Source organism: Engraulis encrasicolus, chromosome 7 (genome assembly GCF_034702125.1).
Source record: "Engraulis encrasicolus isolate BLACKSEA-1 chromosome 7, IST_EnEncr_1.0, whole genome shotgun sequence".
NCBI classification, from domain to species: domain Eukaryota; kingdom Metazoa; phylum Chordata; class Actinopteri; order Clupeiformes; family Engraulidae; genus Engraulis; species Engraulis encrasicolus.
In genome coordinates this window covers 54,223,034-54,247,390 of record NC_085863.1, presented here as the reverse complement: position 1 = coordinate 54,247,390, position 24,357 = coordinate 54,223,034, and the positions used below count along the sequence as shown (strand labels likewise).

Below are 24,357 nucleotides of genomic sequence, written 5' to 3'. Positions count from 1 at the left end.
TCAAAACAATCCTGCGCCCACCCTTGCTTTTTTGTGATGCTCATTTTGTCCTGTATCATTCGGTTAGCTTGCTAGCTATGTGATCTCATCTTTATACGTGCCCTTGCGCACGGGAGCAACCCCTTATGAGGATGTCTTTGTAAATGGCCAGCTGATCCATTTCAGAAAGGGACAAAGACCGTTGTCGTCGGAGACAGGCACACAACCCACAAGGATCAGCTAACTGAAGTTAGCTTGCGAGTCAATCGCAAAAATGCGACAACGAGTGACAGTAAGAGCACTCGAGATGCTGGGCTCTGGTACAGTCACCAGCCCTAGACTGCTACTGAGTTCGAGGGCAGTTACTGTACTTGGTGTGGGGGACGGGAATGAAAGATTCCGCTCCACGTCCTCAGTTCAAGGTTTTTCGGAGCTGGCTAGGGAAAGGTCCAAAACGGTGACTTCGTTTTATAATCAATCTGCCATCGACATATCAGCCGAAAAGGTAAGTTTTCGCTTGCCAAATGACAAATGCCTGATAACGGTTGCTAGTTAGCATTACAGCACAGCTAACAATAATGTTACTAATTAGCATCTTTGGACTGCAATGCACAACAGCATTTTGGACAAGGGGTATGGTTTAACATATATTTGTGAATTATATTATTGCTCTTTCGAAAGCACTGTCAGCAGTAGTAGATGACATGTTAAGCATTAACTGTGGAAATAGATGTAGTGTGGAAATTTGGACAGCTTGCTGTTGACTAGGTCTACAACGGTACCAGCTATTTCCAGTTCCTTGTGGGTACAAGGGGGGCAGCAGCTGGCCAGCCAAAGTCACCCTGTTTTTGTTTGGCCTAGTATGGTGGTGGAGGTTCATTTGATACGAAGCGCCAGTATAGTTCTAGTATGGCTTGGCCACGAGCCATCAATATGGAGCTATACTGATCTGTGACAGTACCATTGCTGGTCATATAGGCTACACTTGACGAGCAACCATTTTGTACGATTTGCTTGTAGTGAGACTCAATATGGCCTTTTAAATTAATTGGACACTATGCTTATGTTACAGATGCGTGTCAACTCTAAAATGCCATTAGCTTTAATGTATTGCAATGAGGGGTAGAGACGAGCTGTACCGATCTAAATTCACAAGCTTGCCATTGTTTTGGATACGAGCCAGACTTCCCCTGTACCTAAAACGGCGCTGTCTACAAACACTTAGGTTACAACAAGGTCAAAAACCTCGCATTACCTCTATAGTACTCGGGTGATTTCGTGAATGGGGGAAAAAATGTCACTTTTCTGTTGGCTACCTTCTGCATTGCCGGTAATCTGGTTGATGAATTGTTTCATTGAAGCAAATTAATGCACAGTATTACTTGATAAAATATGTTCAATTCTTTCCTTGCAGGCCTCTGTCAGACTCACTCCAGCCACACTGCTGTATGCTGGCAAATCCCCAGATGGACACCATGTCCTGGTAATTACACATACCCTACCTGCCTGTTAGGCTATTGCCCACACACACACACACACACACACACACACACACACACTGAAACATGCAGCACCCACAGTAGCACAGTGTTTTGGTCCTTTGGTAAGAACCGTTTTATTTACGGTTATACAGAGATATTATTTTTGGTGAGGCAATGGAAGTTAATGAAGGTCTGGTTTTGTGACTTTCCATGCCAAGACAAATTGAGTCACGGCTTAGTTCTTGTAAGCTTTGAAAAAGTAGACTGAAATGCCTGTTTTTAGATAACAACAGCACAGTTACGCATTTCAAACCAGAAATAGAGACAAACTGCACAAGTCCCCTTGTGGTTGTACAAATTCACGAATTCATCAATCTAACAATACTGATTGACCTGAAGCCATACTATAATGTGCAAGCTAGAGGAAGGCTAGACTGTACAGAGCATGATTCCAATGACTTTTACATTGCCAAACTCTGAATATGACCTTGAGGAAGGGTTTTGACATAGTGCATTGTTGAACATGTTTAATTAAACCCCCTTCTTGTTTTTTTTTTTGTTTTGTTTTTTTTAATATATGCAGAGTAGTGCCAAGTACCTGCACAAAGAACTGCCTGTGCGTATTGCACACCGCATCAAGGGTTTCCGCAGTCTACCCTTCATCATTGGCTGCAACCCAACCATCCTGAAAGTGGTAAGTGCCTAACCTGCCTGCAACTAAAGGGGATTGGTCCCAGTTAGAGTGGTCCGTGTCTTGATGTTTATTACCAAAATTGGTATGCCTGATGAAGATCCATGGTGATTGAAACGTTGCTCTTTAGATAATAAAGTTTATTTTTTGGAGCTTATTGCAGTGTAAGTCTTCCTTATTCAACTGTCTGACACGTTTGTCTGGCACCTGCAAAAAGTGTTTTTGGATGTGCACACCCCACCCAAAACTAGTACTGAAATTGGCCAAAAACATCTGTCTATCATGCTAACCCACTTAAAATATAAGCAGGAATTGCAGCGGGAGTGCACCTTCTCTACAACAAATGTGCATAAATATGCCAAAACATAATAATTGGTAATAACACACTTGATGCAAAGTACAGCCCTTTTTTGAAAATACAGACATATGACACTGTGACAAAAACACTAACCAAGACTAACTTCTTGAATCAGTTACCAGTTCAAAACGAGAAGTCAAAGTGTGAAGATGTTTTGTTTGTTGTTGGTGTTGTTGTTGTTGTTGTTGTTTTTGTTGTCATCATCCACCTTCTGCAACTAATGTTAGCGCAAGCCATGAGCAAAGCTGACTTGAGTCAGTCACATGGTACTGTTTACTACAGATGTAGGAGCGGGAAAGGATGTGCACACTGCTTGCAAAAGACTTAATTTATTAGGAGCAACGTTTCGATCATATTTTCAGGCATCTTACACTGAAGAAGATCTGTGATCGAAACGTTGCTCCTAATAAATTAAGTCTTTTGCAAGCAGTGTGCAGATCCTTTCCCACTCCTACATGTGACAGTTTTTTGATTTGGCACCTGCTGATGCTTTTTTGCTGGATGTGTGCACTTTCCACTACACTGTTACTACAGAGAAATGTTGATTTATGAAGGGTGTGTGTTGTTTACCACCTTACTCATCATTGGTGCTGCCAAAACATACAGTAATTACCCTCTTATTATCAGTCAGATGGATTCGTATTTGAGAGCTGCACAGTTTAATGTTCATTCAATTTTCAATGAAAATGTATAGTAAGGAACCCCATTTTCACTCCCATTTTGAGCAACCCAAACTTGTGTTATGGTTCAAGTTCCCATGAGCACTGGGTGGGTAGGTTTGTTTTCCTTTCTTCTTGCACTGCCGTGTAGGAGAAGGCTCAGTATTTTCCTTCTCAGCACTCTCCCGAGACGCCTGAGTCTCGGTGAACTTTTACCCACATCTCAGCTCAGTCATACCCCAGGGAGGCCGCAGATTTTCTAGGCAGGGGGATTGGCATTCAGCCTTCCAGGTGTGTCTGTGTAGACCGGAGGTTAACGTTCAAAATGAAGAGCAAGAAAGGAATGGTTACTCCCTATGAATATCGAATGTCTGTTTGAATTCTACATCATCCAGTTGCTGTTTGTTTTCGCTTTGCACTGAATGTAGCTCACACAGAAGATCTCAAATGGAAGCGTATTCTGTGTCAAGCTCATGTTACTTTCAGATTCACTTGTTGTTATGCGTGTTGCTCAGGCCTGGTGGTGTTTTTTTGTCTTCCTGTTTTTAATCCTGGAAACCAAGTAGGTTGACAGCCGTAGTCACGTGGCCTAGAATAATGGGTACTGGGAAGTGGGGATCCAGAGAAAGGGGGGCTGGCTCAGTGTCAACTGGGGCTCCTTGTATTTATGGAGGCTCCTGACCCTGACCCTAAAGTTCTGTCTCTCTCTCTCTCTCTCTCTCTCTCTCTCTCTCTCTCTCTCTCTCTCTCTCTCTCTCTCTCTCTCTCTCTCTCTCTCTCCACAGCATGAACTTTACATTCGGGCCTACCATGTGCTAAGTGACTTTCCATCGGTGAGTCTGTGTGAAAATACATCTCTGTGAAATCAGTTGCATCGATATTGACTTTGACATTTTGTGTATGCATCATTCTCCACTACCATTTTTCTATGACAGCAAAAAAGTTGTCAATGTACCAAGAACATTTTTGCTTATCTTCAGAATGTCACACCTAAGAATGACTATTTAGGTACCGTAATGCTTTTATGGTAGGTAGGGTTTGTGGTGTAGTTATAAGTACAGCTTATATTCATAGGTAGACTGTCTAACTACGACATTAAACAATTGATAACGTAAGTCTAATGATCCATGAGTCTCATGTTCTGTTAGTGCAGTACTTAAATAGTAGCTGTCGTTAAATTTCCATCTTCTCAAACTATATTGCATCACCCCTAAATATTCCACTGTGTTGGACTGCATATCCCTTTAATGCTTGCAGAAAATGAGTGCTTTCAATTTCACTGTGAATGTGTATAGTGCACATTGTACATGTGAATAGTGTCAATAGTAGGTATTCTATTCTATTCTATTCTGTCCCTGCTCAGATCAAGGACCAAGATACTGAGGCTCGCTACAGTAAGCTGGTACAGCAGCTGCTGGACGACCATAAAGATGTGGTGACGTTGCTGGCTGAGGGCTTCCGAGAGTGCCGCAAGCACATCACGGTGAGAAATTCACTAACTTTGCACTTTCACTTCCAGGTAGATGGCTTCTTGTGTGAACCAAAATGGTAAAGAAGAGGATGCACACGTCAGAATTTGTTTATAGTAGTTGCTGAACAAAAAATATGCAAAAAACACCAAAGGAAAGGTCTACAGGTGTAATTTCCCCGATTTCTCAATTGTATTTGTTCACCCAAGTGATCTTTAGTGCCAACTGCTGTTCATAAATGTCTGATGAAGAGCCGTTGGCTCCAGACGTCACTTGGTTGATTGAAAATGCAAAACAAGGGAGCGACATGTGGAGACTTGTTGGATGCCATCTGGGATGCAAGTGGTGCAGTTTCTTTTTTTGGTGTTTTTTTTTTTGATGCCATCTTGGTGGTGAGCTGTGGTGTTGTTTTGAATGCCATGTTGTGTGATTCTGAAACTCTTCTTGAGTTTGTCTTCTGTTCTCCACCAGGATGAGAGCCTGGTGCGTAATTTCCTGGACACCACTCTGACCTCCCGCCTGGGGATCCGCATGCTGGCCACCCACCATCTTGCCCTTCACGAGGAGAACGTAAGTACTGTTCCCATGACAACCACACTCTCACATTCACAGCATTGTTTGCCTTTTCCCAGTTACTTGTACTTGTCAGATTGTTAAAGAAACCATCTTTAACACCATATACTGTAGACGTATTGTGCAGCTTAGCTGTAATGGGACACCCCAGGCAGGGTTTGGTGTCTGGGGTTTGACCTCAGACTTGAGCCAGCGGGTTTGTAGCCTGTGCCACATTAATTACGTAAGTTACACAGTAGCGTCTGCCAAGTAGGCCGCCCATTCTTTTATATATGCATTTATATATACATGGCCTATATATGAATTTGATTGAAGGGTAAGGCTAGAAGCAGCTCCCATTGCATGACTCTGCACTTGCCTCAGATTTTGGCAGAGTTCCCCTAGCTCCAGGTCACACGTAATATGAAAACACGCAGGCTTGATGCCTCACCAGAGACTGGCTTTACCCGGCTTCAGAATACCTATCAGACTATTTCCAGACAGTGTATAGTGCCAGGTTCAAACTTGTTGGCCTTTGCAATAACAATGTCACAGTTACCAGATGTACTGCCTGCAGACAGCTGTAATTGCGAGTGATGAGCAAGGTTTACACGGCCAAGAGCTCCTAGATTCATTTTCCTTCTTAGAATATAAGTTCATCAAGGTTGGAGCAGGCTTCACCCAAGAAGTTTTTCTTCTTTTGAGAGTGCTGACCAAAATATTGTAAAACTGAAAAATGAGAAAAGGTTGCACCATGCATAGGTTCTTTATTCCTAGAATATAAACATATTAAACTTTTGCTTAGGTATCGCACAAAGTTCACAAACATTAAATGTTTTATCATTCTGTGTGGTGGTGTTCTGTGCTGTGCTTTCATGTTCTACAGTCCTGGCCAGTGGGTTTGTAGCACATCAGTTCTTGTTTCTATTTCAGCCTGACTTTGTGGGGATCATCTGTCGGCGACTGTCCCCCAAAAAGATAATTGAGAAGTGGGTGGATTTCGCCCGGTGAGTGTGCCGCCCCCAGCTCTCTCCCCCCTCACTAACACCTCCTCTGCTGCTGTAACACAAACATGTTTTTTCTCCCTTCAGTGACCGTGTGCTCCCCCCAATAAAGTCATTAGCAGGCAACAAACATCTGCCTTGGGCTTAATCCTCCAGCATTGTGTCTGGGACAGCAGCATTGCTGAGCCATTGTTTGTGTTTGGGTTATCGCCACTCATCAGGTTACAGATAAAACTACTGACGTCTGTCAGACTGATGGATAAGGAGTGCCACTTAGCCACCATAGTTTTGAGATATGTGATAAGCTCATGTGTTGCGCCGTGATTGTAGGATGATTGCAGTTTGTGATTAAATGACACAAGTGTTCTTCTGCGCGCATCAGTTTGTTTATCAAAGACAACAAAGATTGGCACTAAAACAAGCCCTCTGCCTCTTCAAACTGCTTCTGTGATCAGGACGAAAGATAGGAATGATTGATTATGTTCCATTTGACCATTCAGTAATATCAGAACATTTCTGCATGTGTTGTTTTTTTCACATTTTCTGATTACATTCTGACAAACTATTCTTAATACACTAATAAAAAGGTTGCAGAACTTGGTTATTTGTCAGAATTTCCTCGATCAGACACCATTAGTTCTTCTCACATGAAGGATTCAGCAGCACCACCTTACTATCAAAACGGCTGGTCTGCGGAGACTTTTTGAGCCGTCTAGTCATCACCACCATCAGCCAGAGACGCAGAAAGTTCCACAAAGTTTCTCCACTACTTTGAGCCAGGGGACTTTGTAAACAGATATTAGTGCCGCTGCTTTGCAAACGGAGTCCATTTGGCCAGACTCGCATGCTAAAGGCTCTTGAAGAATGTGCAGCTGACGAGCTCTCTGCCCCCCTTCCCGCTCTACAGCAGCATTAGCACGGACACCCTCTCAGCTCTCTGGCCATATCTCTAGTATCCCTTCCAAACAAACCCTCCGTCTGTCTGTACGACTGGCTGCACTAGAACAATGTCAACGCTACCGAATGCAAGCCCCACCACCATGCACCCACATCCAGTTGCTAGGGTTTTAAGCCTCGGGTCAGCCAAACACTCTTGTTCTTCTCTGCATGGGAACCGTGTAAAACGTGAGCAATTCTCCCTTCCTCGGTTGCCACAGGACTGTAAATGTTACACCCAGCATGCGGCCATTTAGTAATTGTTTACTAGATTATTTTCCCCGTTAGATGTTTTATGTGGCACAGTCCCTTTTACATTGTAACCACTCTGTTAAATAGCAGATGGATATGCTATAATAGACTAAAACATAAACTGTGCATGTGCATCTTGTAGAATGGGTGGAATTATTATTAAAAGACAGGCTAGTATTGTCGTAGGTGTCTCTGGGTTGTGGGTCAATCTGGTGTCAGTTGAAACATTCTTGCACTTATACCTGTGGATATACAGTACAGTGTATTTGCTTTGTTTATGCTGTGAATCTCATGTAATGTTAGACTGCTCATGATAAACTAAAATAACAAGTTCCCAAGAATAAGACAGAGGACTGGCTAGATTAGACTCGCGTGATGTACCCCCCCATTTGCATACTAGACAAATGTCAACAAATTTGGTTTCAGTGTGGGAACTACAAATACAGTAGTTTTGGGTAGGGTGCGCACATCCAAAAAAACTTTTGCAGGTGCCAGACAAAAAAATCAGATAGTTGAAAAAGGTAGGTCTGCACACTGCCGATAAGCTCCAAAAATAAACTTTATTATTTAAAATGCAACGTTTCGATCACACTGGATCTTCATCAGGCATGCCTGATGAAGATCCAGTGTGATCGAAACGTTGCATTTTAAATAATAAAGTTTAGACCGTGTGGAATCTGAAGAAAACCACACATAAGCTCCTCAAGAATCACATGAGGTAACCACCACTCCACTAGCCTGGCCTTGCTATTTGTAAGCTTCTGCTCAATTACTCTGTCCCTACACGTTATGCCTGAGTCTACAATTCTGGGGTGAGGCCCCGTAGATTTCCAGATAACATTGCCGTTAACATTGTATTTGTAGTTCCTTGAAAAAGGTAGGTCTGCACACTGCCGATAAGCTCCAAAAATAAACTTTATTATTTAAAATGCAACGTTTCGATCACACTGGATCTTCATCAGGTGCAGACCTACCTTTTTCAAGGAACTACAAATACAACCAAAAAGTGTCACTGTGTTTTTACTGTAGTGTAACTAGCACTGGAGCAGTCTACTTTTCCTATTCATAGGAAATCTTCCTAGAATGTAAAGGACAATAATAAACTTGAACTCCAGCAAGAATTCCAAGTCACGCTCTCTTGCCCTCATTACACATTCCATGTGCTAGTTACATAACACTTAACTGGAGCAAAACCAGTTGAGTGGATGTCCCGCCAGTGTGTCTTTATGTAAGAGGGGTCTTGACCTGGGGCCCCTTTCTAGTAACTAGTCCCTCCCCTTTACTGACACACCCCTCTCTCTCGTTTGTTCTCCCTCTCTCTTTCTCTCTCTCTCTCTCTCTCTCTCTCTCTCTCTCTCTCTCTGTCTCTCCTTCAGGCGTCTCTGTGAGCACCAGTATGGCAACTCCCCACGTGTCCGCATCAACGGCCATGTGGCGGCCCGCTTCCCTTTCATCCCCATGCCTCTGGACTACATCCTGCCAGAGCTCCTCAAGAATGCCATGAGGTAACCAATCCATAACAGTTCAGATGAGGGTGGAACACGGTGCACATCCCCTGTCAAGGTGCAGGACAAAAGTCTTGATTCATGTTCCGATTGAGAGAAGGTCATGCACTTGAAGTCCTCCCATTACATTTATTGTAATGGTGCATATCTCCTGTAAGGTGCAGGGGCAAAGTCATGATTCATGCTCCGATTGAGAGAAGTTCATGAAGTTGAAGTCCTTCCATTACGTTTATTGTATTTAATCCATTGAGGAACCAAGTTTAGACCGTGTGGAATCTGAAGAAAACCACACATAAGCTCCTCAAGAATCACATGAGGTAACCACCACTCCACTAGCCTGGCCTTGCTATTTGTAAGCTTCTGCTCAATTACTCTGTCCCTACACGTTATGCCTGAGTCTACAATTCTGGGGTGAGGCCCCGTAGATTTCCAGATAACATTGCCGTTCAGCCAATGGGGGAAGGAGGGGAAGACATGAAAAAAATACACAGTGGCGCTCTCTAGCCAGGCAACAACACCTGCATTTGTAGACGTTATCAGTAGCATCATCTTTAGCACACCAGATGAATAAAGACAAAGTATTGGTGTGTTTGCAATCATAACATTGCCCCAAACGGCTACACAGCTCATTGAGGAAACTTTCTGTTGGTATCTGAAAGAGCTATCCAATGTTTTGAAGGTCTGATATTGCCTGCTGGTAAGGGGAAACTGGAAAACCTACTGGTGTTTAAAGGAGGTGGTATTAAGAGACTAAACTGTTCATGTTTTATGAAAATGTTTTCAACATCTATGAATGTGAAAAGGTAACAAGTGCAACAGTGCAATAAGCAATATAACGTACAGTAAGTACATGTCAGTGTTGCAGAATGATCTCCTTCAGAATAACTTTAAAACCCCTCTTCTTGGTGTATAACATGACATAATGCCATCAATACGGTATGCATAATGGGTGTTTTGGGAGCCGTCATGCCTATTTATGTTGTAAAAACCAGGTTGTGTAACACAGGCACAAGTAAAACCTGGTTCAGGTTGCGGGTCTCATCTTGCATACCCTGCCCTGCCCTGACAAAGGTGATGGAGTAACTGACACTGTTCCTGAACTGCCCTGGCTCTGAAACAGGGATGCAATGTGCATTGTGCTGTGCACATTCCCCCCCCCCCCCCCCCCCCCACCCATCTGTGAGCCATCACTCTGGGCCATTATGCGGGTACGTGACAGGTGCAGGGCAATGGGGGCTAAAATGAGATGTGTCGGCGATACTCCATTCATGGGCACACGATTTCCAGGCACGTACAGGATCAGAGAGACGGGGGAGCAGCTCGCCGCTTGCTCCGCTCTCTGGGTCCACCTTTCATCCAATTGGCCGCGGCTGGCATGGCAGACACGGCCCAGACATCATTCCATTGTCACTGCTAAGTGTGGCGTTAAGCGAAAAGGCCACATGCTTTGCTGACTGTGCATAATTCTCGCCTCGGTTGGGCTGACCTGCCTGAACTCAATTGTCTTGTCATTAATTTGCTTGTCTTTTTTTCGCCATGTTAACTTAATGCACCTTTTCTGAATCAAACAGCTTGTTTTGTAAATGTGCCTGTCAAAGTAATGGATTTCTGCAAGACACAATTGGGTTCACGTTTTGAGCTGCTAATACTTGACTGACTGTCTCTATAAGTGACTTGGAAGACCTGTGTCGAGCTAAATCAATAATTTCTTAGGCGCTCATTCATAAACTTCTCGTTTGTTCTTGTTTGTTGCTCTAAACCCTTAATTTCTTAATATATAATGGGAATAATGACCTACTAAGCCCTTGGTTTTCCTGAACACCTCTTGTTACTTATACTTGAACTCAGGGCTTGACATTAACTTTTTCACCCACCGGCCACTGTGGCTAGTGGTTTTCCCAAGGCACTCACCATTTAGGTATTCTACTAGCCACAGATTTTATATTGTTTTTTCCCCCCTCTTTATCACGATAGTGTACGTCTAACCTCAGAAGATGAGGTGCTAAAGCAAGATGAGTGTATACCTCTCTACATCGAAGTATATCAAGCAAATAGAAACTGAGTTACTGAGCTTAGGATACAACTTTAATTAAAACAAAACAATTCATAAGGGGCAAATAACAGTATATAGGCGTATCTCAAGGAATAAGTTACCAGCCAAATTGGCTAGTGACACTGAAAGTATTACTAGCCACAGCCAAGTTTTACCAGCATTTGGCCGGTTGGCAGGTGCCCTGCTTGTGTCAAGCCCTGCTTGTACTTGTAATTAGGCATGTATTAATGACTAACACATGAACCCTGCTCTAAAGTGCCACCTAGATTTCTAATCTGGCATCTGATTTTGTCTTTGTTGGTACAGGCAAGATCATTTGTAGTAATTATTGTCTTGGTTAGCCGAGATGTGCCCTATGAATTCCTTGCAGGGGTGGGAATTGCCACCGGCATAAAACTCAGGAAAATGTTGTTCTTGGCTTTCTACTGATTTATGGTTTGACAGTCAAAACAACATTGCGTGCCATCCTGTGGAGGTCAGAATGTTATGTTTGCAAACGCGTCTACCTAAATTAAAAGCACAATCAGAGTTGTATAAAGTAGCAGTAGAAGTACTCCTACAGATGTAATTACACTATTAGTATGATATTACAAAGTTGAAGCCGTGTAATATTGTAGCAGTAGTGTTGTAATTACATCTGTAAGAGTACTTCTACTTCTCCTTTATACAACTCTGGTTGTCAGAATGACTAACGTACGGTACACTTAATTTCCGTTGCACATTCAAGACGCCGCAGTTGGAGGGCTTTACTTAGTGCACAGGGAGAGCACCATATGTCCCAATGCATGAAGGCAGTTTCCACCGCAGTGTGTGCATACACTGGTATTAAAAGATATACTGCATGCCAGAGAGTGCTTGGCTCAGTCTGGCAGTCATGTCACAGTGACCTAGACTAGAGCGATTTCATTCACTTGATGAACTCCTTATACTTGGCAGAAGTGAAAGTAGGTCATATGGGTGTGCACTTTTATTTTCCATGGCAAGCGCCCAAAATTGCATGCTCTACATTCAGCCCCGGCTGTTGGCTTTCTTTACGTCCCTGACACGTATGCATTGTCGTTAAAGAGGAACATGTAGAAGTTGTGTATCATGTCTGTTGTTTGTAGGCTAGTTTTCGATAACTCTCCACACCTATTTTTGAGCATGACTTGATGGCAGCAGTGGCTGTTAAGTGATAGTATTCAGACGGCATGCCTGATTTTAGGATTGACTGAGTTTTTTTGCAAGAATAAAATAAAGTCTTTGGGTTTGTCTTATTTCAAAAGCGGTAAAGGGTCAGGCTTAGGATTTTCTTCTACTATCAGGCCTGTGTTTTTGCAGTCATCCTCTCGAAGGTGACATAATAAGCTGTTGTGTCACTTTGGGAAAAAATCTTGGCTGTGGAAGTGCAGTTAAGAGAGCCATCTTGGCTCCAACCACCCTGATCAGTTGTGACCCAGCACTGGCAGTGATGAGCTGTGAAGAGTCTGTCCCATCTCATTTAGTGAGCATGTGAGGGAACACTGTGTTCTTGGCGGGAGGTTTGCACGTCTGGAAGAGCAGGACAAAGACTGGTCTCTCTCTCTCTGTCTCTCCGTGTCTCTGTGTGTTTATGTAGTATATCTCCCAGGCAGGCTTGACGTCTGCAGTATATTGCCCAAAGGCATGCCTGCTCCGACGGTGCACCTTCAGTTGTTTGTATCTAGTGTAGTTGACATGAGCTGGCATTCTTGCAGTTTAGTGTAATATGCCAAGTTTTGTGTTTTGTTCATGGTCTTTTGCAATGGAAGACACACTCATAGCTCCCAATGAGTGCAAATTCAATAGAGGAAGTTTGAGGATGGCTTTAACTATGAACAAAACTAAACTGGACAAAAGTATCGTCACTCTGAATGAGGAAGCAACTGAGCTTGTTGTCCTGCAGCCCCCTGTGCTTCCACTGAAACGGATATGACCAACATTCCAACACAAGCGCGTTCCCATTCTGCAGAGAAAAGTCCATTGTCCTGAGAAGCTCAAACTGATGTGAACTACTCAAATTACTAGATAGTGTCTATTAGAGGCTCATTTGTCTGGTGAACGTTGTTAAAAGAAGCACCTTAGCTCAACCAATCTCTCTCTGTCTCTCTTTCTCTCTCTCTCTCTCTCTCTCTCTCTCTCTCTCTCTCTCTCTCTCATATACTCCAGGGCTACCATGGAAAGCCACTTGGACACCCCGTATAATGTGCCAGATGTCGTCATTACCATCGCTAACAACGAGACAGACTTTGTCGTCAGGTGAGTCAGTACCACCACACCTCAGCCCTGCTGATGCATGCATTTACTCCCCCTCTTACCCCGCAGCACCAGATTGCTCACAGTTGGGAAGAAAATGGCAGATATGGGGGGGAAACAGGACCCATCTTGTGGATGGCGTGTGTCCAGGCGGAAAAGAAGGTGTACTCGGGCGAGCATGGAAACCTACTGGTTGTGTTTGCGCTAGGAGTACAAGCAACACATGGCACTAATGCCCTTTACGGTGGAAGTATAGATTCTCCGATTGCACTGAGTAAATTTACACACACTAAAGTGTTTGCTCTTGTGCTGACCTTTTGTGTTTGTTATTGGCGGGACCCTGGCAGGAAGTGCATTTTTACTTTCAGGGGGAAAAAAAACTGAAGGATTGAGGTTTTCCTGTAAATAAATCAGCTGCTCCATATCCTTTGATATGCAATGGAACATGGCAGTGGGTTCACATTTGAGTTTTTATTTTACTTCAGACATGTAAAAGTTCTATCTTTTACCTGACATGTTTCGACGGTATGGCTTCCGTCTTCATGAGAGGGTCACTGGAATGTGATTTAAACAGTTAGACATACTGGTAGTGAAAGTTATACAGATATGGAAGTGGGTTATCTTGCCATGTTAGACGTGTGAAATTGAACTTTGGATGCAATTATTGTATACAGCAATCTGTTATGAAAACACAAGTTTCACAATCGCATCATCTGACTTATCAGACACCTTTTCTGCCACCACTATCACACCATGGCTAAACAAACATGCTGTCATTTAAATGCTATTTAATTGCAAGATTACCTAGCAGAAACGTTGTCATTTCAAAGGAGATTGGTGCCTTGTTCCAATGTCTATTTGACTAGTGGGTCATTGTGCAAGATATTAGTATGAGGAGTTGAACACCATATAGGGAAAGGACAGTGCAGACACTTCACATGGGGTTTCAAAATTCTGTGGCCCTGTTACCCTATAATTTGCCCCATGCAAGAAATTACTGCGGAAATTGTTCTTCCGTAATTAGAAATTGCCATCCCCAACAGAGCAATGATGAAGATCCTGCTTGTACCAATTAGCACATAGAACAGAATGATATAGTAAAGTTCTATCTCTCCCTGGAGGCTGTGCACAGAATTTTAAATATTCTGTCCCTGACATGTCCATTTAACTGCACTGTTATCAAGCAGAAAGTTGTACTGTGATTGGAACCATTGCCTTGTTTCCGATGATGACGTTGATGATGATGATGATGATGATGATGATGTTCTCCAGGATATCCGACCGTGGTGGAGGCATCCCCCACACTATCGTTGAGAAGGTGATGGACTACCACTTCAGCACAGCCGAGGACAGTGCCCAGGACCCCCGCATGAGCAACCTGTTCGACAACATCACCAACAGCGGACCTCAGTCTGGGCCTATGCATGGGTGAGAATTACTGTTGCCACCTGCCCTGGTTTTCTCTGATTGTCCCGGTTTTTAATTGTCTGTCCAAGGGAGGAAAATAGTTTCCCTGGAGACTGAATGAAGGGGGGCATTGGTTACAAGCAAAAGGATCAGCTATTATTGAAATGTCCAGGATTTTTTGGCAGATGGAGGTGGAAACCCTAGTGTGAATGTTAGCTGGTGAAATATGTTTGAATGACGCATCTTATCCCGTGTTTGGTAACCTGGCTTCAGACGTTTTAATTCCATACCCGCCCATATGTTCCAGCTGTCGTTTCACATTCACGATTCAGTTAATTTGCCTCCGTCTGAATGTGACCATGCCAGACCAGGTCAGTTTTTACTGGAGGAAGGTCAAAGACCAAATGAAGATAAATTAGTTACTCTGAAATGTCCAGTGTGCAGGCATTTTAGTAGTTTTTCTGACCATGACTGTAAAAATAAAAACCCATAATTGTTGTAATGGTGATCCGCTCTCCTCCTCCACAGTTTTGGCTTCGGCCTGCCCACCTCCCGAGCCTATGCCGAGTACCTGGGCGGCTCGCTGTCCATCCAGTCCATGCAGGGCATCGGTACTGACGTCTACCTGCGCCTCCGCCACATCGACGGCAAGGGAGAGAGCTTCAGAGTCTGAGGAACCCACCGCACCTCAGCCAGACTCCACCCTCACCTCACACAACAAGAATGGAGGGTGGTTGCAGTGCTGGGGGGGGTCAGGTGGAGACAGAGGGGTGGGTTTGGATGGGGGTGACCCCGGCTGGTTAAATAAGCCCTCTTCTCCACGCAGGTCACCTTACTCTTTTTATCAGTTCCCTTTTTCGTTTTTTTTTCTTGTTTGTTTTGATTTTGATATTTCAGTTAACGGGTCTCTACCACAGCATGCATAGAACTTTTTCAAAGGCAAAAAAAAATACATAGACATTCTTCTTGCTCACTGTGTTTTTAAACAAGCTGCCACCAGCCTTAAACGAGGATAGCTGGGTCGATCAGTGTCAAAACAACCTTATAAACGGAGTATTTCCAGCGAATTATCCTCTCAAGGACTGCCTCACGGAGTCTCTGTTTTCCTCACACTCCAGTTGACTGCGGAGGAGATGTCACTTGCCGTGGACTGCCTCAAGTGAACACGTTTGCCTTAGGACTGATGAATTTGATGAATTTACAGATTCGGTGGAATGGGCTACAGTGTAATCTCTCTCCCTGTCTAGACATTGACCTCCTGCTCTCACACATGTGTGTATGTGTACCTTTCAAGAGAGGCATTGGCAGAGCTTTGATCTTTAAAATTTGATTTCTTTGCATTTTGCCATCTTGCATTCGCCGTTGTATTGGTCGTTACATTTTTGTTTTCCCCTCCATAACGGCTATCCACAGTTATGCTTGTTCATTGTAGAATAGTAGAATTTCTATCCACATGTACAATAACATGGGGAATAGCCCGTTCTCCAAATAGGACATAGGAAAAGCTCATGCACACTGCAGCTAATGCTTTATTCAAATGTGTCAACTGCCTGGAATTGACATGAGAAAGATGGTCTGTGTAGTGTGATTCATTTTTTTTTAATTTTTGTTTTCAATGTTGTGTGTGTTCTTTGTTTGTGCCAGTTTTTTTCCAGACATAGAGGATCAGGATTGTCAATGTTTAAATTATGATTTTCTAAGTTGTTGAAGGTATGAGTTTGGTGCATATTAAAAAGGTCACATTCCAGAAAGGGCCATTTTGAAAGCTATGAAATGGAGCGTCATTGGGAATGCACAATGTCATAAAATTATCAAAAGTGCAAGTCTTTCCCATGCCTGCAGGTAATGTACATTTTATTTTACTTTCCGCCATGAACTCATGTCAGTTTTATTTGCATAAACATGATATTCAATTTTTATCAGGAAACTTTTGTATGTGCCTCTTATTTGGTATTTAACAAAGGTCATGAGGCCAGACACAAGTTAGGGGTATGGGGTAAACAAAACATTTCAGGGGCACAGGCGTCAGACAGGGGGTTGCATGAAATGAAAAGTGAAACCATGAAGATAATTTAATCTCTCAAGGTGCCCAGCCATTTGTCTGCTGGCCTCTCTACACTCAGTAGTGGTGATCGCACATGGTGATAGCATGGGCAGCATGCAGTCAAAAAGGGTTGGTTTGTGTTACAAGTTCGCCACCTGCTGGCGAAGACTGCGGGAAATAGTTTGCCTGTTTGTTTTTTCTTTTATTTTACATGCATAGTCTGCTGGCGATAGATTATGTATTGGTGTCTGTAGTCATTATTGGAAATGATCCTGTAAGAATGATTTTTGTCATTAAAGATATGGCTGAGTAAATGGATTGTGTTGTGGAAATGTTCTAGCAGGATGCGTTGGTATTTGTTTTCGTGTTATTTTATAGTTTCTGGCATTATACAAACTCAATGACGTACCTTCTTAATTTTTTTTATTTCGGATATTATTGAACAAATTATGAATCCGACCAAGCAAACCACCAACATATTTCCGGTTACCACGTTCTTGTCATCAAAGGTGTACTTACAAAGTTAGTCTTTGACTAAACACAACAAAATGGTCATTTGTGCCCGCCCTAAATAATTGTGAACATAGTGAAGGATCAGAAATAAATATAAATGTGCCAGGATAAAACTTGATGTAACACTGAAGTCATCGTTCCTGTTACTTGCAATATCTCGTGTGTCCATTGGTGGGCGCAGAAGATTAGTTTATACTCATACAACATTTTCAGAAGGAGTTTAATGTGTTTCGTTACTGTGGGTTTGTGGTCACTTGGTGGCTGATTTTTTGTTGATAACAATAAAAATAAAAATTCCAGAATCGCTACCTCGGATAAATTCGCGAAGATGGCGACACCCATGCCCCTCAATTTAGGCTTCATCCGGTTCTTCAGTCTGTTGCGTGACGCCACAGAAAGGGTTTGTCTTGTCTGCCTTCTCGTTGTGCTGAGGAAGAGGGAAACATATCGCAGTTATTCTGTTGGCATCTAGGATTAATTGTATGGGATGGCCCTTCCATGTCAACAGTTACCTACTTTGATGTAAGCAATTATTGGGAGCCATGTGTTTCTGAGGTAAGTTGAGCCGAACCTTACGATTTGGGATGTTAGCAAATGCTAGGCTGCACAAATATGTGATGCACGCAGCAGCAGCTGGACTCTTGTTTTCTGACGCTAACTTGCCGATTTAAGCACTGATAACGGGTTTTGATTAAACCGTTCACGTAATACCAAGTTCTCACCAAAAAAACATTTAGTTTATTTCACGACTATTTGCAACTTCTTCCCAAGCAAGCGCAGTAATGTAGTTCTAGTTCTAGAGCTCTAGATTTTTTTGTGTGGAAACGAATTGCGCTTCAGTCATCCTGACTTGCTGTGTAAGTCAGCATCAAAGCTTGGCTATGTGACTGCATTACTGTATTGTAAAGTTCAAACATTATTATAGTCTGGTGCATTGACGTCGTTTTGAGTAATGTCATCATAAGGATTTGAAGAATCTGACGTGGCACTGGCGCGCGGCATAGCGAACCATTAGAAACGTGTGCTGAATTTGCTACCATAACTATTATTGAAACAGTCAGCCTACAATCAGATTGGGTAGTGCCTTAAAAGGAAATTACCGGTATGTTCAATCTTTTTTCAGTTCTTTGTCAAATGCGCACAGTCTGGAAATTTACAACGCCCCGAGGCTGTGACCATACCTCAATTTTTATTTTTGTGTGGTCATGTAGGCTGCTATAGGATACTGTACTTAATAGTAACAAGCTCTTCATTTTCCATTTTCCTTCAGATATGTAATGAATAGTTCACATAGAACTGCATCAGGGGAAACCCAACCAAGTAAGTAGCCCATCAGTGGAACCAAGGGGGGGAAAAAGAAATTATATCATCATTCATTTCTTATCTGTTTGATTTTTAAATGGGCATTGGTTATTGAATACGATATTGACTGTCTTTATGAAAAAAGTTTGCTTTAATTGTTTAATATTATGTCAATGTGATCGTTTGATTAAGCCTAATTAAATAAACAAACCATGTCTCTTCTTTTTCATAGGTGACATGAGCGGCGAACTGAATGTACCAATGGGCTCCCCGGCTCCCGGTGGCTCGGAGAGACTTCAGGATGGCAGTGGGATGGACTACAGGGACTGGGTCCGCCGCAGCTACCTGGAGCTGGTCACGTCCAATCACCACTCCGTCCAGGCGCTGTCTTGGAGAAAGCTTTACCTCAGCAGAGCCAAACTGAAGGCCTCCAGTCGCACCTCCGCCTTGCTCTCTGGTTTTGCCATGGTCAGTCGGTCCTTCCTATTAGCTGTGCCTTCAGCTCAGGGGTGGAAAAGCTGGACTGACATGAGTAAAAAGTCCTGCTTAGGTTTTCCTTTTGCCTGTGCCCTCAACACAGGTGATTTCACTTATTAGTGAAAGGGTTGTGGTTATTAAGATCTGATAGTTCGTTAAATTGGCTGGAGCAAAATAGTGGCAGGGTTTTTACTATCTGCACAGCATCTGGGTTTTTCACCTCTACATCAGCTATTGTAACTCAAGGCAGTGTGAAATATGAAGAAAAAACACAATGCATTTTATTCTGTGACAAAGTATGGTGTGTGAGAATGATTACATTTTCTCATGAATGCTTCATTGAAAATAGTTGTCAGTCAGCGGTCAAAAGTTGTTCAACGCTGTGGTGTCTCACTCAAGTCGTTCTGGCAAGTGAAACCAGGTAGTTTTCCCACACTGGTTTGGCCACACTTATGATGTCTGCATGCCTATGTAGATGTCCCAGAGATAAGGAAGCTCTTCTCAATCTGTTGCACCAGTTATTCTCAGTGACGGCAAACCTACATTCACTAGCTTACAATCCAGTGCCACATATTCCAAATGACATGGTTTTACCTGTCCAACTCCACTCAACCAGGAAATCACCTGGTCAGCTAAAATCAGCTCATTTGGAATACGTGGTACTGGATTATAACTAAAAACAAATCCAGGTTTCCCATCACTGCTTATTGTGCACCTTAAGGTTGCAATGTAACTGTTGCAATATGGATTGTTATCAAGCCACACACCGTGCAGCAAAACCACAATTTACAGTTAAGCAGAGGGGGGAAATCAGTGTGGTGTGCAAGTTTCCTCTCAGCAGCAGCAGCAGCAGTTGTGGTGTTGATTACTGTTTCCATGGTCTCTTGACCCCATTTCTCAGGTGGTCATGATGCAGGAAAGAAGCTACTGCACACTCCGAGGCACTGACACTGAAGGTTTATTGTCATAATGTGTTTGGCAGCAGACAGAAGGTTATCACAATAATCTTTGTGTCACTGACTCAGGTTGCAACCAACCTCTTTATTTGGTGCACTGCTTTATATGTACTCCATGGCGCCTTCGTGTGTGTGTGTGTGTGTGTGTGTGTGTGTGTGTGTGTGTGTGTGTGTGTGTGGCAGAGAACTAAAGGTAAACTGTAGTTGTGACTTTTTTCATCACCAGCCAAAATGGCTTGTAGATGTTAATTATTCTATCCAAACACACACTCGCTAATGAGTCAAAGTGGAAGGTTTAAGTTGAGTAGTATGTGACGGAGGTCATCTTGCACCTGTTCACCCCCCTCGGGGATCGAACGTGCGACCTCGTCAACTACAACGGTTCGGCAATGGGAGACACAGTACGATACCGCTGGGCCAAGAGACTAGTCTCTCGGCCCAACGGCACGAGACTGTATGAGGCTATCGGAGGGAGGTTTACTAACGTTCCACGCCAACTCTGTGCTAGTTAGCCTCCGTTACACTCTCCCCCTTAAACCTCACTCCCATCCCGGGTCAGCGGCACCACTGTGACGGAGGTCATCTTGCACCTGTTCACCCCCCTCGGGGATCGAACGTGCGACCTCGTCAACTACAACGGTCCGGCAATGGGAGACACAGTACGATACCGCTGGGCCAAGAGACTAGTCTCTCGGCCCAACGGCACGAGACTGTTTGAGGCTATCGGAGGGAGGTTTACCAACGTTCCACGCCAACTCTGTGCTAGTTAGCCTCCGTTACAAGTAAGTTTTCTTTTCTACCAGCCAAACTGAATTTTCACCAGCATTTGGCCAGTTGGCTGGTGTTCATTTAGAGCCCTGGTTGTGATAAATGTGCTCTACAAATACATCTGACTTGACTTATTTGTCATTTGTTGTCACAGAGTTCCTTTGTATGACCTGTGCATGTGAAGTAAGTGGCGATCAATGTGACTTGACTTCTTTGTCCTCTGCTTTGGTCCCAGGTGGCCATGGTGGAGGTGCAGCTGGAGATGCAGTACGAGTACCCGCGCGTGCTCCTCATCGCCTTCAGCGTCTGCACCACGGTGCTGGTGGCCGTGCACCTCTTTGCGCTGCTCATCAGCACCTGCATCCTGCCCAACGTGGAGGCCGTCAGCAACATCCACAACCTCAACTCGGTGAGCGAGTCGCCGCACGAGCGCATGCACCACTACATCGAGCTGGCCTGGGGCTTCTCCACGGCGCTGGGCATCCTGCTCTTCCTGGCCGAGGTGGTGCTCCTCTGCTGGATCAAGTTCCTGCCCGTGGACGCGCCCAAGCGCAACTGCACCACCAGCAAGCCGCCGCCCAAACACAACAGCGGCTGGGAGGCGGCGCTGGCCTCCACCATCATCATGGTGCCCGTGGGCATCATCTTCGTCATCTTCACCATTCACTTCTACCGCTCGCTGGTGCGCCACAAGACCGAGCGCCACTGCAAGGAGATCGAGGAGCTGCACAAGATCAAGGTGCAGCTGGACGGACACGAGAGAGGCCTGCAGGCTGTCTGAGCTCTAGGAGCCTAGGTGTGTGGACAGAGCTGTCCATTCTAGAGCGCTAACACCCTAGAATCTATTGTGTGTGGACAGGAGTATCTATTCTTGAGCGTCACACTCTAGAATCTTTGGTGTAAACAGGGGTGTGGATTCTAGAGAGCTACACTCTAGAATTTTGAGTGTATTCATTCTAGGATGCTACACTCAATAAACCTCTGGGTCTCCATTCTAGAATGCTACGCTCAAAAAACCTTTTGAGTGTCCATTCTAGAACCCTACACTCTAGAATCTGTAGTGTGAGCGGAGGTGTCAGTTCCAGGTTCAGAAAGTTACATTTTCTTCCTTCCAATACAGGTGATTTCACTGAATAGCTGGTCCACCTGTCTTGATCAGAGTTTGCCATGTTTTTAGGGAGTCACCGTGATCGTCACTGTCCTCACACCTCAACAGATTGCTTCCTGTTTTTAAGTCCTGTACCGTGCACAGTCAACCAAACCATCCTTGCTACGACCATAAAGCCATCCTCGCTATGTGTTCTTTTCATATTGTTTTTTTTATGCAATCTGTTACATGTGTGGAAGTTTGCCTTCCGTCTTCACAAGTTTACCGATGTTCACTTCTTCGTTCAAGTTGCTGAACAGTTAATGTTCAGTCACCCAGTGACCTTATGGTTTGAACCTTTACAGTTGACATCAAGGGCTACTTTACTTGAGCTGTGTTTTCTTGTTGTCAGGTGCTTTATGCTTTACTGCAGTTTTCCAAGTTATTATTTCAATGCCTTTAAATGTGGATCATTCTAATGATCATTCTTCTGGTAGTGAGGTCAGCCACCGCAACCCCAACGCAGTGTTTTGTGCTTTAGTAGATAAGCAAGTGTGCATAATACTGTAGCCATTGTCTAGGCTTCATTCACTGGCTTATTGTAGTATAGCATCTTTTCTAATCTCCAGGAAGTGGTGGAGGGGGGCTGGGGGGGAAGAATATGGAAATTCCTAATTGTGCTCATCTGATGAGAGGCTGTGTCTGCAACACTGCCAATGCAATATGCAAAATGTAACTAAGCCTGCTGGTCAAGCAGGCATATAAGCTATGTTCACTTGAGTCATACACAGAGGTTAGACCTGACTGTGCCCGTCTATGTCACTAGTTCCATTGTTGATAAAAGTGCTGTGATATATCTGTGTTTCTGTCCACAGTTTTAACGTTCAATTCTTATAACCAACTATAGCGAAACATTTAACTATGTAGTCGTATTTATCAACTTATTATATTTTCTGAAAATGCTGTTGCCTAATATGGAATGCTGTGCAGCCCCCTCGATGAGCACCACTTAAAATGGCAGTAAAAGGCAAATGAGTTATGTAGAGGAAGCTTCCCGTCATGAATGGGTCTGCCACATGTGTTTGCACACTTAAGTCTTTCGTATCATTTCAGACCAATGTTATGTGCTCTTGTCACAGCCTTGGATTTACAGGTGCTTTATGTGTTTCTTTTGTTTGTTTTGTTTGTTGCCTTATGCTTTATGTTTTATGCTAATAAGCACAAACCTTCCAAATGTGTTTTTTTATTTTTTAATCAGGGTTTATTTCTAAACGTTTCTGTTACCCTTTTTTGCAAATGTCGGGGGTGTGAAATAGTTGCATTGGAATTGCTATTGCTGAGACAGAGGCTCAGAATAACCAGGGTCAAATATCATTTGCACACTGTTGCTTTTTATGGAGGCATGTGCACTGTGTCCAGTAATGAATAGATTGAGTACTCTGGAGAACGATGCAAATGAATTGTGATGTGTTGTTTTAAAGCAAACAAAGGAAACCCGATCGGTTTAAGTTTTAGCACATGGTGTTTGGATAAAGTAAACACCTCTGTCGGCTCTCACATCTAGGTTAACTGCTGAACCTCTGTAATGTAGTGGAGCGAAAGTGAAATTCACTTTAGGAGTAAGGAAAGGAGGAAAACATTCCAAAATTTTGCTTGACCCAGCCATGCAATGCCCACCTTAATGTCATAATAAAATGGAAAAGTGCCACTTGTGGTTGTAAATACCTGGTGCCGTATGTACAGTATATTGCCTTTTGCCATTCACATGCCTCATAGTAGGACATTTTAACCACATTCAGCCATTTGCTTGTGTTGTTGGACCTTTACATTGGTTATCCATTCTATACGTGTGTGACATGGAGAGAATAAATAATGTCTAGCCAGCACCGCGTGGTGCACCGTTTGCCCTCAAAGTGCCAATAAGGTAACTGACCAAATGAAAGGTATTTTACTGTGCCCACGGAGGACCTAACTTGCACTTTTCTTTGTGGAGGAAACTTACTCGACAGTCTATGTTAAACATTTTTAATATGCAGCTGTAATGTTTGGCCTGATGATTTTTTTTTTTAGTTATGAATGCAACACGAGTAAGCAGTATCTTTGCAGTGTGTATAGGCTTACTGGTTCTTTAAGCAATGTATCTGTCAACTGACTATTGAATTGTGATACCGCATGCCTTCTCCTTGTTATTGTCTGTCTCTCTTGTCTGTTAAATTATGTTCAATAAACACTGTATTTTGTTTATTATCAACGGTGATCTTCATTCTAATGCAGATCTTTTATAGTGTATTACATCGAACTAGACAGTAACACTCAAGACCTTGACACTGAAATCCTTCAAACCATTACAGGGCGAATTACTTTTCAATTAACTTAGCAGATAACCTGAATCTTAAGTTACTTAAATAAGGAAATAAGTTAGCTACAGCAGGAAGAACGTTTTTTTTGTTTTATAAATGGAAGAGTATTAGGGCAATAATTTGAACTTTTGTGCTGTAGGGAAAACAGTGCCACAGGACCTGGGCAGCCGTGATTAGCAACAGCCTCCTCTGGTTTCCTGTCCTTGCTGTCACCCCATAATCTGACCACCCCTCCGGCTCCTAGGGCCCCA

At 43.4% G+C, this 24,357-nt stretch overlaps 2 protein-coding genes and 1 long non-coding RNA gene across 3 annotated transcripts; 2 read left to right on the top strand and 1 right to left on the bottom strand.

Moving 5' to 3' along the window:
* The first annotated feature begins 41 nt into the window (after positions 1–41).
* On the top strand, positions 42–16,957 carry bckdk (branched chain ketoacid dehydrogenase kinase). Its single transcript, XM_063203980.1, has 11 exons — positions 42–484; positions 1,394–1,462; positions 2,044–2,154; positions 3,954–4,001; positions 4,532–4,651; positions 5,109–5,207; positions 6,123–6,196; positions 8,758–8,886; positions 13,106–13,195; positions 14,465–14,620; positions 15,128–16,957. Exons 1-11 carry the CDS (start codon positions 254–256, stop codon positions 15,270–15,272), a joined length of 1,272 nt encoding a protein of 423 aa, XP_063060050.1. The 5' UTR covers positions 42–253; the 3' UTR covers positions 15,273–16,957.
* On the bottom strand, positions 16,833–18,406 carry LOC134453162 (uncharacterized). The gene is made up of 2 exons (XR_010035558.1): positions 17,673–18,406; positions 16,833–17,583 (listed from the first exon to the last, which is right to left on the bottom strand). It is a non-coding gene; the product is annotated as an uncharacterized LOC134453162 (long non-coding RNA).
* On the top strand, positions 17,582–23,997 carry orai2 (ORAI calcium release-activated calcium modulator 2). The gene is made up of 4 exons (XM_063203981.1): positions 17,582–17,711; positions 18,427–18,476; positions 18,691–18,926; positions 20,895–23,997. Exons 2-4 carry the CDS (start codon positions 18,434–18,436, stop codon positions 21,438–21,440), a joined length of 825 nt encoding a protein of 274 aa, XP_063060051.1. The 5' UTR covers positions 17,582–17,711; positions 18,427–18,433; the 3' UTR covers positions 21,441–23,997.
* Positions 23,998–24,357: the final 360 nt, after the last annotated feature.